Here is a 15,410-nt window from a genome sequence, read left to right as displayed (position 1 = left end):
TTTTATATTAATTTAAGATTTAAATATTTATTTAAGTTGAATTTTTGTTATAACATCTATTGAATTTAGAATGAAAGATTGATTTATTTGCTATATATAAGAGATGCTCGGTATTTTTTCTAATTAAATTAATTAATTTAATTAGAATTTCTTTTTTATTTAATAATTTATAAGCTGTTAATAATTATTCCGCCAATTATTATTAATATTTACTATTATTGCATATGTATGAATTAGTACTTAACGCATGCAACTAATCATTTATAAATGAATTTCCCGCCAAAAATTTAATTTATTTATTAAAAAATAAATGTATGTTGCAACTAACAATTGTTTGTGATATACACAAATTAATCAATTCAAATACAAAATTATACTTTACTTATTTTCTAATAACTTACATTTCTCTTTTTTAAATATTAATATTAAAACTTGACTTGCAATTTATTTATTTTTATATATTATTTAAGGTAGAAAAGTGACTAAAAAAATATGAGATAGGGGGAAAAAGCAATAATATAGAAATTACTATAATATTATTTCTTTTAATTAATTGATTTCTTTTTTATTTTCTTTAAAATTCAAATATTAATAAATAATAACTTAATCTATCTCTGTATTTGTTTAATATCATTTGCTATTTTTCTTCTTTTTATCATTATACATCTTATATTTAAAATCAAGTAGGAATGAAAGAAAAAACTCCAATTATTTTTTAATACCGAATTATTATTAATATTGCCAAGATAATTTGAAATATATATATATATATATATATTGCTTGTGTTTTATTTAAATTCAAAATAACTTATTTTTATTCACTATAATATGCAAACTTGGAATGTAGTTATCAAATTAAATATTATATTTTATATATATAATATTTAATAGTTAAAAGATTTGTTTACTTAATTATCTTTTAAAGATGACAAATCAATAAAAGATTAAGTTTATTTATTCAGATTAACACATATAATACATTATATTTTAACTTGAATTTTCTTACTTTAGTTAGTTAAGAAGAAAAAGAGATTGATCAAAATATAGATTTAGATATGTAAAGAGATTATTTCAACACATTGAAAAACAGATAACTTTTTTTCCATTAATAACTATATCAGTATTCCATATTTACTCAGTCTCTTTCTCTTTATAAATATCAAGTTCTATTGATCATTAAAATAGTCCCAGATTAACCTAGATATAGTGGTTTGTAATGATACTGTAATGATATTATTATTAGTAGTAATAATAATAGTAATAGTATTATTAGTAGTAGCAATTGTTGTAGAAGTTGTTTTAGTGATGGTATTCAGGGTTGTTTTGGTTTTGGTAAGTGGCTGTTGAAGATTATGTGGTAGAAATTGTTGGTTTTTGTTACAATTACAGTGGTGAAACTGGTTGTTGTCGTCATACTTTTTATTCTTTTAAAATCACAAAACGATCAGAGAATGAAAGAAAGTGACCCTCTTTTTACATTTTTTTTTCTTTTTTTTTTATTTAAAAGAAAAGCCAATGACATTAAGCTGAAGAAGAAGAAAAAAGGAATTACTCTTTCTTTTCTCATAATCTATGCTATTCTACTCTGAAGTATTTGGTTTGGATGATAAGATGGTTAAGAAAAAATATTAACTAAATCTTAATATTAAAGATTTAATTAATATTTTCAATTTCACTTTCTACTTGTTCTTTAATATTCTTTGAAATATTATTTATTGCATTTCCAATTCCTCTAAAAATATCAGTTGTATTAAATTTACCATTAACCAATTTATTAAATGTAGAATTTGTTAATAAAGAAGTACCATTAATATTCAAACCATTATTTGTAGTGGTATTAGTAGTAATATTATTATCCAATGCTGATGAAGTTAAATTCTTTATAGATTGAAAATTTGGATTTGATACTAAATTTTCACCATTCAATGTAATATTTCTATTTGAAATTTTTTCTGTAATGTTATTTAATGAGCTATTTGACAAATTTGTAATATTTGGTAAATTAAATGATTCTGTTGGTGATGTAATATTTGAAAGTAAATTCTTACCGTCTATTTTATTTGGTAACTTGACTATTTGCGAAACTCCATCTACTAATAATATATTACTGGAATTCTTTCCTGGTGTATATGGAATAGTCTTTACCATACCCTCAATTGTTGTTCTTGCATCATCCAAATTATTTAATCCTAATGCAACTGATGGTGTTGATGATGATGAGCCACTTATTCCAGTTCCACTAAATGCTGATTGTATTGTCTTAGTCATCTGAGTTATTACTCCACTTGCTCCTTGTTCCAAACTTGGAATCTCTATTAACTTTCTTGAAGAAGATTTTGTTGAAGTAGAAGATGTAGATGTAGATTCGACAGCCAATGTACTAGTTGATGTAGATATGAACGTTGATGTCGATGTTGATGGTGTGGATGTAGATGTAGAATCTGATTCAGATTCTGTACTAGTATTTTCAGTTGTTGAAATTGTTGTTGTTGTTGTTGTTGTTGAACTTCTCTTCAAAACTTGTGTTGGAATTGGAGGTATTCCAAATATTGGAAGATTAAAGTTTGGTAATGTAATTAATGGTACAGATTCTAAAGTAGATGATATCATTTCTGCTGTTCCTTTTGTTATATTACCAAATGATTGATATGTTGAATCTAATGCATTCATACTTTCTACCATACCTTTCTGTACCAAATGTGTTAAATGTATTAATAAATCTGGGCATGTTACATTTGCTACCAACTGAAGATCTTTATTCATGCATTTAGCCACTCCAAACAAACATAAATTCTCATAAGTTTCTGCATCTGTTGCACAGACTGGTGCATATTCTCTTGGACATGTAACATGACATGGATTTGCTTGTTGAGTTATTCTATCACCAAATTGTCTAAATATTCCACTTGCTGAAGCTCCAACTACCAAAGTTGCTAAATTCAATATATTCCTTTTATTAAACATTTCTCCACTGTTTTGTTTATATTTATATATATATATATATATATTTATGTATATATACTATTTACTTGAGTTATATCTCAAATTGATTTTCTTCTTAATTTAATTTTACCTTAAATTAATAATTAATAATCCTGTGATGCACTATGATATACTTCATTTAATATATAAATATTTCTTATTGAGACAAAATATTAATTACAAACGATATGTCTTCTTTTTTATACGTTATCCTATACACGAATACGAGCATATGTTATCTTATAGATTTGTCATCTTCTTTATATAAAATCTTCCCTCACCCACCTAACACTCATAACCCCTCAATTTTTAATTTAAACTTAAAAAACTGCGCATGCAATATTCGCACTTTTTTTTCGCCACATGCAATGCATGCATTAATTTTGTCCACATAGAAATTTATTCCAAATTAATATTGTTACATATTAATAACTGATAACGGTAATAAAGCTAATGTAATATATGTGAGATTATATTTTATCTATTTATTAACTAAAAAAATTCTGCAAGTTTTATTTTATTAAAGTAGAAATTTTATCTTTTTACTTCAAATATATCAAATTTATTAAAGTTTATTACTAATTGAAGCATTCACCATGTATTTAATTATTAATAACTAATTTTATTAATGCTAAGTTTTGGCGGTGATATGCCCAAAACTAATATTGTTGATTACATTTTAAAAAAACGAATTTTAAAAATTGACGAGAAAAAACAATAATTTTCTTTTCAAGCTGATGGAAGAAGTAAGTTGATCATCTTCTTCTTAGCAAATGTAAAGTTTAAATTTCTATCTATATGGCAATTTATTCTTTATATTTATCATCGATATTTAATTATTTTTACTATGAATTTCAATCAATGATTACATTAGAAAAAATATATTCAAGTAATTCCAGATTCAGTAGTTTCTATAAGAAGACTACTAAGAGATATGAAAGTAGAGTCATACGATCCAAGAATTATTGATCAATTATTAAGTACAGCTTTTGGTAAGTTTCACTATACGGCCATATAATATTGCAACTTATGGTTATTTTATCATTCTAATATTAAAAAAAAAAAAGCATTTAGTCAGGATTTGATCATTAAATCTAATGAATATGCGAGAATTGATTCAAGAAAAAACATTCAAGAATGTGATGCTAAAATTGCTATTTCAGAATACTATGAAACAATTGTAGCCAATCAAAATTCAAATCTTGCAAACAAAATGGTATCTAGTGAAATTAACTCCTTGCCTTTACCTAAATTTCCAAATAAAGGTGTTTCAAAAATTTGGCTACCAACGGAATATGAGATGTCTATTACTCCAAACTGGAATCAAGATATAAACAATGTGAATAGAATAAATGAATCAGAAATTGAAAAGATGAATCAAGATAGTGATATAGATATAGGTCAAGATATTGATGACGATGACGAAGATGATGATGATGACGAAGAAGATGATGACGAAGGTGTTGATGGTAATAATAATTAAGTTATCTTAAATTTAAGCTTTTAATCTTCTTCAATTCAATACTACTTTCCAAAGAAAGATAACAACAGTGGCATATAGTATATTCGGAATCTATAATATATTATTATGATTTTATATCAGTTATTTAATTTTAATTAATTTCATATTTAATAATCACTTTTTTATTGAATTAAATGACTTACCTTTAAGCTTACATAATACTTGAATATTGGACTGCTTAGGCTTATCACATCTAAAACATCTATTTTTTTTTAATATTAAATTTTCAATATTAACATTGAATATATTTCGAAATGATATTTGTGAATTTTTGAAAAAATTCAATCAAATCTCATAATCCAAATCTTCATTGAATAAAACTTACAAGAAGTGAAACAATTTATTCTTGTTAACTTTAAACTTTAGATTTTCCAAGTTCTTATCTAGTTCATCTTTCTGATTGGATGGAAACTTCTTTAATTGCTTTATTGCTAAATTTTTTTCCCTAGTACTGCTTGTAGACTTTTTCAATATCTTAACCAGCTCAGACTTGGACAACTGTTTGCTTTTTTCTGACATTTGTACCCATTTATATTATATCTTAGTTTTATCAATATTCAGTTATCGCCATTTTATTAATAAATTATTAATGAAAAGGCGCCATACTCCACATGCGCAAGTAATTTACCATTGCCATACTATTACAACTACAAAACCCTTTTTATTTATTACTAATATTTTCCAATTACCCCTTCTTTCAATTATAACTCAAGAATATGTACCTAATCTAGTAAATTATTTATAAACAAAAATATTGTATTACTAACTTTATTGGCAATCTTACATTGATAACTAACTAAATATTACGCCATATTATGTATATATTTTATAAAGAAAAAACAAAATAGACCCCGCCATTCTAAAATGCATTAGATGAAAGTGTGTTTTAAGTAATTATCTAAGATTCTGATGCAAATACAAATTCTTATTTTGGAATTTCGTCAGAAGAAGATGAGTGATTTGAATTACTGGAATCTGAAATAGATAGACTTTCGTCATTATCATCATCCATGTCATTCTCTTCTTCTCCCATAGAAAATGAGATATCGTTAAAGGCTTCCTCCCAAAGTTGCTCTTTAAGTGACTCGCATGTATTTGTAGCATACAAATAGGAATAGCTATAATTCTCAAAATCAAAATAGTTTGGAGATTTTTTATCTGTGAAGTTGAGTGTTTCAAAAGGAGAATAGTAGTCAGAGTTGACAGGATCGCCAAGTAACGGATTATTTAGATTTATATTAAAAGGGCTAATCCATGTGTAAATGATGGTTTCAAGCCATAAAATATTGATACACGGAATTCCATTTTCTTTTGCATAATGATACTTTTCTGTATATAGCTGCTCACATATACAGTGGGTTGCAAGTAATTTCTCTGAACCATTTTTGATATTATTATCCAATATGCTAGAGCCAAAATATCTACACCACTTATATAAATCCGAATCCACAAAGTTGTAAAAGAATTTATTATTAAATCCAGTAAACTGTAAAATGCAGTCCTTAAGAACTCCTCTCCTCATAATCTTGATAATATTGGAAATGTTTGGTGCTTCCCTGTAAATTATCTGGATCAAGGAATCCTCTTCATAGAATTCTCCTTTTGTACTTAAGGCTGAGTCAAACTCCTTAAAATATGCATCATGAATAGCTATTAGTAACTTCTGAAATATCAGTAGCTGACGATCTTTTTCTGAATTAATGATTTCCTTAATAATATCAATGCAACATTGATCCTTAGATATTTCCTTATCAGCTTTGTACTGATCTGTATCATTCTTTTCTTTACAATCAATCTCAGATACTTGATCATTCCTAGTCCTCTTTTTCTTAATTAGTTGGCTCCACTTATTATTTGTTCTAATTTGTGAAATATATCTAGAAAAACTTGACGAATCATTTGGAATTGAATTACTTGGGAAAAAGTTATATGGATAAACTTTTAATAATGAATTAATGTCAGTCCAAGCTTGCTCAATATCATCCAAGATAACCAAAGTACGATGGTCATATGGAAATAAAGTATTTAAACTTTTAATTGAAGTTTCTTTAAAGCCGTTATTTCTATAAAATATTCTCTTTGAGTGAAAAAAACGTAATTCTGGATCCAAAATCCTAAGTGAAGTATATGCATGATATTCTGTACCCATAGTATACATATAAATTTCATATTTATCTTTAGAAAGGGTTCTCAACATATTGATCACTCCTGGTCTTAATTTATAATATCCAAAGCTCCAATTTGAACTATTTCTAGGTTGCTTTTCTATTCCAGAATTTAAAGAGCTACCAAAAGGAATACAAAATATCAAACTCTCTAATAACTTAAAGTAAATTTCAATAGTTGAATCTGCCTCATTACTATAATGAGGAAAACTATCAATTCCCTTAGGAAGTAGTTCAGTATTCTGAGATTTACTTCCAAGCATTACAACACTGCCATAATACTTATTATAAATCTCTTCAGTTATTTCATTTTCCATGATATCCTTAATCTGAACAAACTCTTCCCTCCTTTTTATCTCTGGTAAATTTGAAGAGGCATGTATTAATGTGTTATCCAGATCCAAAACCAAGCTTAACTTTCTCTTTATATATAGCAGTTCAAATATAAAAGATTTTTCTTGTTTATCCACATAATTTCTATTAAATTTAATATCATTACTATTCGATAGAAAACCTGCATTTATTAACATTCTTTCATTTCTATCATTTTCATGATAGTTACCTGCTTTATGATCATGCCTATTTCTATTAGTAGAGTCCAGTTCTGCTGTCTCACCATTATTATTTCCAGCTCCGAATTTTTTAATTGTTTTATTATTATTATTACTACAAAATTCACTTTTTCCTTGGAGTATAAATCCACATTCCACACATATATTACTCAAAAATGTTGTATGATCACACAAATAATAACCGAAATAATACCTATTGTTATGACTATTTGGGTTTTCTTGTTTAATATATAATTTTGACTTCTCAGCATTATCATTTTTTGAATCATTAATTTCAAACTCTGAAATTTTCTCATCTTCACCACTCTGTTCTTTTATTGAAATGACCTCACAGATTTTTGGAGTTAAACAGCTTGCTATTCTTCCGTGGCATATAGACTTAACTTTTGTAACTACTTTGCTACTATTCAAATCTGAGATATCTAAAATAACTTCTCCAGGTTTTACTTTATCATTCAAATACTTTCTCCATTCTAGTTTAACTGGGTATTTAAAGTTCTCAGTTAAACATTTAATTATTATTCTCTCATCCTCTCCCATGTCAAATAGCTGTATTATAGGCAATATCAATACTAGAAATGATACTATTCAATTTAATCTTTAGCTTTGTAATTTAAAAGAACAGCCTAAATCTTCTCTTGTACTTTAATGTATAGATATATATATTACTTTTTTTCCCCTAAGTATTTGTTATTAAAAATAATCCAATTTAAACAAAACAATTCTTCTCATATATAATTTATTTTCAATATCTAATTTTATTTCTCTTTATATTTTTTTCTCTATAATTTTACTATTAAAATCTAAACTGATGTTTCTACAACTCTCGTATTTATTCCTTACATATTATTACTCTTTAGATCTTGTAATTTCGTTTGCTTTTTTCTTTTCAAAACATTTTCAATTAACATAAATATCATTTAAATATATAGTTTCTTTCATTTGTATATAATTATTTATATTTGATTGTATTTAATTATTATTACCGGTACCTTACGTGGGGTGGCGGGAAAACCACGTATTTAAATATAGCATATTTTACAAGCATTAATAAGAGAAAAAAAGAATGAGATTTATTTAGATTAAAGTTGAATTTAAATAAATATTAGAAGTTACATACAGAGCATCACAAGTATTACAATATAGTTATACAACGAAACAAAATGTAATATTTTAAGAAAATTAGTTAGTTGGGAGTAGATTTCTAAAAGTTAGTTTCCAAACATCAAATGGCTGAAAAAAAATCCGGATCAGTTATCAAAGGCCGGACATAAGGTGCAGGAAGGCAAAAATTTCGAGGATTTATAAATATTTGGAAAGTAGAAAAATAATTATCGTAAAAATCTTCTATTTATTGTTTTTCCTGAAACCATTATTCTTCATATTACAGGTGGCGCGTAAATTGAATTACAGTATGCATGCGAGCACTCTTTAAAGGTAAAATCGGAAGAAATTACAGGGATTAAAGGAAAGAAAAGTAAATTAATAGAAAAATTAGTTTTTAAACTAGAGGTAGACTCTCAAACCAGAAATGTATCCGTCGGTATAATTCAATTAGCATTTAAACTGGATTGTGGTGGAAACATAGGTAAGTGGCTTGAGCAAGGTTCTTCAACCAGCGTTGAATATAATACTGAAATTGTGTCAAAGATCAGAAATAGTAGACAATTTTATATATATTTATAAGTATATATTAATAATAATATAGTAGTAATAATAATGATAGTATAGTAGATTGAATCAGTTTAGTAGTAGTGATAATATAGTGCAGGTGGAACTGTATTATTTGTGGCTCGGATCTGGTTATTTATATAAGCAGGAGTATAGGGATGCCTGGGCCTTGAACTAGCGATTAATAACGTCCTCAAGTAAGGAACCAATTCCGTGGACAACTTGTTGGCGTTACTCGAAATGGCATTACTCGCGACTGCTAATACCTACTATATGAACACATCTTCGACTATGCACAGAAATATATATACACCCAAAAAGTCTTTAAGTAGTAGAAAGAAATGTATTAATGATGTCCAATACCTTATTATATTGGTAGATAATGATTCTTACTTTCAGAAATAGGTCTGGAAGATTGATTCTTCTCAATCCAAAGCGTCAAAGATGAATAAGGTAGCTGAGATGGAGTCTTCTTACTAATTCTATGGTTGATTTCACAGTGGCCATTGTTATTATGAATGAAAGGGCTCATGCTTTTAGAGCAATCTAAGAAGTGATCTGAGCCTGCAGAAGGAGGGGCCACGAAAACACCACCACCATAGGCTTCAGAGACTACTAACTTTCCACATCCGTAGTTTTTATCTTTTGATTCTTTAATTCCCAAGTAATCTTGTCCAGATTGCTTGCTTTTTTCATTCCAGAAAAAACCTATTTTATTTTGTATATCTATATTCTCAAATCTTAACCCATTATTTGCATTATTATCATTACTTTTAACTCCTACTCCTCCCTTTCTTGGTATTGTATGAGGAGGAGGAGGAAGCCTATTATAGGCGGAGAATAATGATGATGAACAAGATGAAGATGATGAAGATGACGATGATAAAGAGGATACCAGAGACGACAAAAACGCTGACTTACATTCAGAAACCTTTCGAATATCTCCTTTTCTAATGTTAATATTATCGCTCTCTTGGCAACTTCTGGCATCAGATTCTTGAATATCCAAGAAAGAAGGAATATTCTGAGACTGTCCAATCACCTTGGGAGGAGTAGCAGGAGCTGCTGCTGCAAAACTTTGGTTCATTTGATTATGGGGGTGTTGGAGATTGCCTCCAGAGCTCTGGTTGTTCATGCCGTTCATATCCAAGCTTGTGTTCAGGCCACTGAACCTTCTGCCTGTTCCGGATGCACCATTGCTACCACTCCCAGTCCCGTTCCCTCCTCCACTCTGAGTATTATTTTGCTCAGAATCCAGATGGAAGTTCGGGGAATTGCTCACGGGCAGCTCTTTGATCCCAACACTCGGAGAACAGGGCTCCTCAGAAAGTCTTAGGTTGACTACGGTCCTTCCTACTTGGAGAGCCAAATTGTGACAGTTGTCTATAGCTTGTGGTCTTCTAACTGAAACAAGAGTACCAAATTTGGAATCGTGATCCTCAAGCATAAAGTTATCATTTCTATATCTAATAGTTGCGTGGTACCTGGATATACTTACATCAGAAATCCTCACATCTGATTCATGGCCTCTCCCAAGTTTCAAATCCTTCTTTTCAGCCATGCTAACCACATGTACTCCTCTATGGACATTTCCATAAATGTTCTCTAAAACAATAAAAGGAGGTTTGGCCTGAGGTACTTTAACAATGTTAACCCTGGAGCCTTTTATAGAAGCTGAGGAAGGGAGAGGACTCTTACAAAGCTCACATTGTAACTGCCTGAAGAAGAAGGTGTCTCCGGACCCGTTTTCGTTGGCCAGGTTGAGCCTTCCATTAATCCAATGTCTTAGACATTCCAAATGAACAAATTTTATGGACCCTCTGCATTGACATGGACAGAGCAGAGGATCATCCTCTTGCTCTCCCTCAGTGAGACATATTCTACACTGCATTGTTATAGACTCCTCCAAAGTTGGCTCTATAATATTTGTCTCCATTTCATCAAGCCTAAGCTCTGGAATTTGATCTTCGTTCTTAACTAGTTGTTTAACTCGAAGTTTAAATCTACCCAACTTAACCATATCATTTTGCTGCAAAGCATATGATTTGCTAGGTAGATCCCGAACGATTAACCAAACTTTCTTAGGAACTAGCTGCCTATCATTACACGCTCCCAAACTTCTATCTGCAGGAAATGCTACAAATTTTCCATCTGAAGTTGTCTTTATGGAAAGCAAATAGTCTCCTTGTGTAGGAAGTTCCTCCTCATCACCAACAATCATACACTCTGTATTTTGCCGAAAGATTTTGCTGTTCTTACTCACAAGAAACTTCTTATTATTAATATGCTGAGCTTCATAATCGAAAAGTTCGTGAGAGTCTCTGGACCATGTTGTTGTCTCTATAATTAGACCTTGTCCCCCCTCCACCAAGAGGGGAATTGGTAAATTCTCGATACTATTTCCTGAGGAAGACGATGTAGTAGTAGTTCCTCCTCTTACTATTCTTGTCAGAGATGGATCAGTTCCTTCTCCTATCTGATTGACTTGGCCAGCCTGAGCAGCCTGGATAAACCCATGTACATGACTTTGACTATGATTTTGGCTCTGGCCTTGCCCTAACACTATAAGACTTGGAACTCTCATTGAAGAGTAATCTTGTAGGAGACCAGATCCCTGTCTAACATCTACTTGGGTGATGGTGTTGTCTCTTGTAGGGCTCTCTTCTCGCATTTCTGTAATTGGATTAACCCCTTCAAGGCTCATATCGTTGATACTAATTCAACCAAAGCTTTTATTATTCAGTATATGAAATGAATAATAGAGGAGCTGGATTCTTATTGTCAATAAAGAAGCAAAATCTCCGCTTAAGGCAAAAATACTAACAAACTGTAAGTTATTCTAACCTTTCAGCTCTTAATACTGCCTTAAAGACTAGAAACCTCTATTATTTAAAGATCTTGTCCACAAAATAACTTCCAATATTTCACTATTTGACTTCTCAGTACAACAAAACCTTGATTACGCGTATCTTAATTCAGTATCCTAGAAGAATTCGAGTATAAACCTTCCTAGATGTTTTTTTTCTTTCCTTGATTCTCTCTTCAATTATAACAATCACTCAAACTTTGGCTTCCACAACCAAAATACATAAATATATTCACTTTTGTTTACCTATTAGAGCTTTCTTAGAGCTCGAATTGGGAGTTTTATGGAAACCAACTAGAGATTTTGTTTTTATACTATCCTTTTTCCTCTTACTTAATGGTTATTTTCTCGTAGTTTTTGACGAATCACCCTACCTACCTTCCTTCTCTCTCTTATACAAATCCCCCTTTCCTTTATTAGCAAAAATTTTTTTAAGAACTTTAATTTAGCATTCAGATAATCTTTTGCCTGGCTGTTTTTACTTCTAATTTAAATTTTCCAGGCCCTGTACATACAAAAATAGTGTCCCTAGCTCCTTTACTTATTCATAAGCTCTTATCCAATTCACTAATTACACAGTTCTGCTATCTCAGATTTTGATATTTCTAGCTTTTGCTATTATTCTCCGAGAGGGGAATTCTTAAATGCTTTTCATTATATTTATTATTAAAAATATTTTCTTATTTGTGTGTTCAGATTTTGGCGCCTTCTCTAAGTCACGAGCAGTTAAAAATTTATATTACAGGAGGGGTTCTTTGAGGCGCCACACATGGTGGGGTTTAATAATATACTATTAATTGATTTAAGTAATATAATGAAGTAATTAATTACGGGAATTTAATATTGAAAGTTAAAATTTTTTCTTTTAAATTTTGAATTAGGTATTAGTATTAATAACGTTATTACATTAGATTATTTTTGGTGGTAATATAAAGGCATATATTTATGTATAATTATTCATGACCTAGTTTCAAAGCATTACATTTGCTACTATTTAAATAATGAATTACAAATGAGTAAATAAATAATTGTGTAAAAATAATTAAATAAGTATATGTTCATTTGAATACACATTGTTTGTATTTATATGTGGAATTACGTGTAAAGTATTACATTATTACTTGTGAAATAGATGGGGAGTTTAGCGAACGAAAGATCCAGCAGAGACTTATCTCCCGTTTTTTTCCACTGAACTTTTTGTCTAGTTCCTCAATTCACTTCCTTCTTATTCCTAGTTGCACATTCGTATTTACGTTTTTATGCATATGCATGACAAGCTCTTTTTTTTTCCACTTCCGTAATATCACCCTCATTCGTCTTTGATTCTGATTATACAAAACGTATCTAGGCATGACTCCCAGACCAACTTGGACAAGTTGCATGTTTTAATACAATAATTACTGAGAATGGAGATGAGGATCGAGGGTGAAGAAGGGAAAGAGTGATGATGGTAATAGCAACATCAACCTATATTATTAAAGGCATATTTAATACCAAAATACGCTCTAAATTTCATTTTTCCTAGAATTTAATACTACCCAAAAGAGGTGACTATCTAGATGTTCGCGCTTGAACAATGCAAAAATTAGGGTATATTTATATGAACAACTATCAATTAAAGATCAAGATCTAACTCCAAGACTCGTGCAAATTGTTTGTGAAAATTCTGAATCTCTCTGAATTAAGACATTTACCTTTTTTTAATTAAAAAGTATTTTCCTATTATTATTATTTATTTAACATTGACAATAATTTTTAGACAAATGGCGGGTGAAATCGGGCGGGAAAGTGGTTTAATTGCATTAATTATAGAAATAAATTAATGTAATAAATTAAATAATAAATATTAGTGAAGCCATTGCTGAATTAATTAAGATTGGAAGCAAAAAGAAAAAAGGTTAAAGAAAAAATACAGTTTTAAGCTCCTCAATTACAGAAAGGGGAAAATTAAGTAAATTAATAAGCAAAATTGATTAGTTTTTTATATTAATTTGTAAAGACTACGAATATCTTGATACGCTTCAAGATTAAAGATTTCTATTGGAAATAGTAGTAATTAATAGGCACAAGGCTGCAAAACTGACCGAAGTATTATCTTACCTTTATAAATAAACATATACATATATATATATATATATATATATATATATATACATACATACATACATAAATACATACGTACTATTAAATATCAGGAAAAAACAAGATGACATACCAAACCTATTCAGAAATTTTCTTATCGATCCCTCCACTGCATTTTGCTTATCTTGGAGTAGTATTATGTATAGTTCTTTCAACTTTTGGAGCAGGTTGGGGTATATTCACAACAGGTAATTCTTTGGTTGGAGCAGCTCTTAGATCTCCAAGAATTCGTTCAAAGAACCTGATTTCTGTGATTTTCTGTGAAGCTACTGCAATTTACGGTGTAATTGCAACATTCTTACTAATTTCGAAGATAAGATCACTTCCAGATATTGATATAATTTCTGGTCAACCAAAGGATGCTTGGGAAGTACAGATAGTTAAATCCTCATGGATTCTGCTCTGTTCTGGATTAACAATTGGTTTGTCTAATTTGTTCTCTGGTATTAGTGTTGGAATTACGGGTAGTTCAACAGCTCTTGCAGATGCTCAGAGGGGAGAGTTATTCTCTAAAATGTTAATTGTTGAGATTTTTGCCGGTGCTTTGGGTTTATTTGGAATGATTGTTGGTTTTTATCAGCTTTCACTTGCTGACTTCCCCTCAAAATAAAGCATTTTTTTTAGATTTTCTTTGTTCAATATTTAGCAACTACACATGTCTGTTGCAATTATTATTATTAATTCTAACTTTTTATATTGATTTAATTGACTGATTTCCTTTTTATTTTGTCAACGATATCTCATAGTCGATAGAGTGTAGTCATTTACTTTCTTAATTATTACGAACGAAGAGGAGAATAAGAGAAAAGATTATGGTTTTGTTTGAAGAAAAATAAGCAAGTGTTTCTAGAATTATTGAGTATTAACGCAAAATAAAGAAATATAGAATTTCTTTATTAAATAAAGATCTAAAAATAAGTTGTTATTTTTGAAGAAAACAAAAATGGTATTTACTACGAAGAAAGTTATAATAATTATAATAATTTTGATTTTAGAAATAGATAATAGTTTTTGAAGTGATATTAGAATAATTACTGAGTTGAATTATGCTTATTTTTATATAGCCAAGTTAAATATCTTAATATTCCCTCATAATAGGTGGCATCTTCTCTTCAAACCTAGTTGGAGTATCAGTATCCATAGTTAATCCAACGATAAAAATAATCAACATAGAAAACAAAGAAACTAGAATTAAGGCTGATAAATTAAAAGGAGTCAACTTTAAATCTCTTTGAGTTACTGCTAAAATTTCTCCATCCTTTTGATCCTCTGCTAAAGCACTTAGTAAAAATGTAGCAAATAACAAAACAATATTTCTAACTCCCATGTTGTAACTGCTTTTTATATTTAAATAAGTCCAAACCTAAAATAAATAAGCCAAACAAATCGCTTTTCTCTTCTTCAATTTTCAATAAATCTTATTGTATTACCAACAATAAAGGCCTATTTTTATAATCCTATACCTTATTAAACTTTATTTTCTGGCCCTT

At 29.2% G+C, this 15,410-nt stretch overlaps 6 protein-coding genes across 6 annotated transcripts; 2 read left to right on the top strand and 4 right to left on the bottom strand.

The window, feature by feature from the left end:
- Positions 1-1,653: 1,653 nt before the first annotated feature.
- On the bottom strand, positions 1,654-2,964 carry ELE39_000248 (extracellular with a signal peptide; the record flags this gene model as incomplete). The annotated part of the gene is made up of 1 exon (XM_067343272.1): positions 1,654-2,964. One exon carries the CDS (start codon positions 2,962-2,964, stop codon positions 1,654-1,656), a length of 1,311 nt encoding a protein of 436 aa, XP_067201206.1.
- A 755-nt stretch (positions 2,965-3,719) lies between these two features.
- Positions 3,720-4,465, top strand: ELE39_000247 (Transcription initiation factor TFIID subunit; the record flags this gene model as incomplete). Its single annotated transcript, XM_067343271.1, has 3 exons — positions 3,720-3,728; positions 3,857-3,974; positions 4,050-4,465. 3 exons carry the CDS (start codon positions 3,720-3,722, stop codon positions 4,463-4,465), a joined length of 543 nt encoding a protein of 180 aa, XP_067201205.1.
- Positions 4,466-5,429: 964 nt separating this feature from the next.
- Positions 5,430-7,781, bottom strand: ELE39_000246 (RNA pol II carboxy terminal domain phosphatase of the HAD superfamily; the record flags this gene model as incomplete). Its single annotated transcript, XM_067343270.1, has 1 exon — positions 5,430-7,781. The coding sequence occupies one exon, from the start codon at positions 7,779-7,781 to the stop codon at positions 5,430-5,432; it is 2,352 nt and encodes a 783-aa protein (XP_067201204.1).
- A 1,498-nt stretch (positions 7,782-9,279) lies between these two features.
- On the bottom strand, positions 9,280-11,616 carry ELE39_000245 (SSM5 like ring finger with a forkhead associated (FHA) domain; the record flags this gene model as incomplete). The annotated part of the gene is made up of 1 exon (XM_067343269.1): positions 9,280-11,616. The coding sequence occupies one exon, from the start codon at positions 11,614-11,616 to the stop codon at positions 9,280-9,282; it is 2,337 nt and encodes a 778-aa protein (XP_067201203.1).
- A 2,368-nt stretch (positions 11,617-13,984) lies between these two features.
- Positions 13,985-14,530, top strand: ELE39_000243 (vacuolar ATP synthase 22 kDa proteolipid subunit; the record flags this gene model as incomplete). The annotated part of the gene is made up of 1 exon (XM_067343267.1): positions 13,985-14,530. One exon carries the CDS (start codon positions 13,985-13,987, stop codon positions 14,528-14,530), a length of 546 nt encoding a protein of 181 aa, XP_067201201.1.
- Positions 14,531-14,998: 468 nt separating this feature from the next.
- ELE39_000242 (uncharacterized protein) lies at positions 14,999-15,247 on the bottom strand (the record flags this gene model as incomplete). The annotated part of the gene is made up of 1 exon (XM_067343266.1): positions 14,999-15,247. The coding sequence occupies one exon, from the start codon at positions 15,245-15,247 to the stop codon at positions 14,999-15,001; it is 249 nt and encodes an 82-aa protein (XP_067201200.1).
- Positions 15,248-15,410: the final 163 nt, after the last annotated feature.

This window comes from Cryptosporidium sp. chipmunk genotype I, assembly GCF_004936735.1.
Source record: "Cryptosporidium sp. chipmunk genotype I strain 37763 chromosome Unknown contig_10, whole genome shotgun sequence".
NCBI lineage: Eukaryota > Apicomplexa > Conoidasida > Eucoccidiorida > Cryptosporidiidae > Cryptosporidium > Cryptosporidium sp. chipmunk genotype I.
The sequence above is the reverse complement of the archived record's forward strand: the minus strand, read 5'-3'. Positions and strand labels throughout refer to the sequence as shown.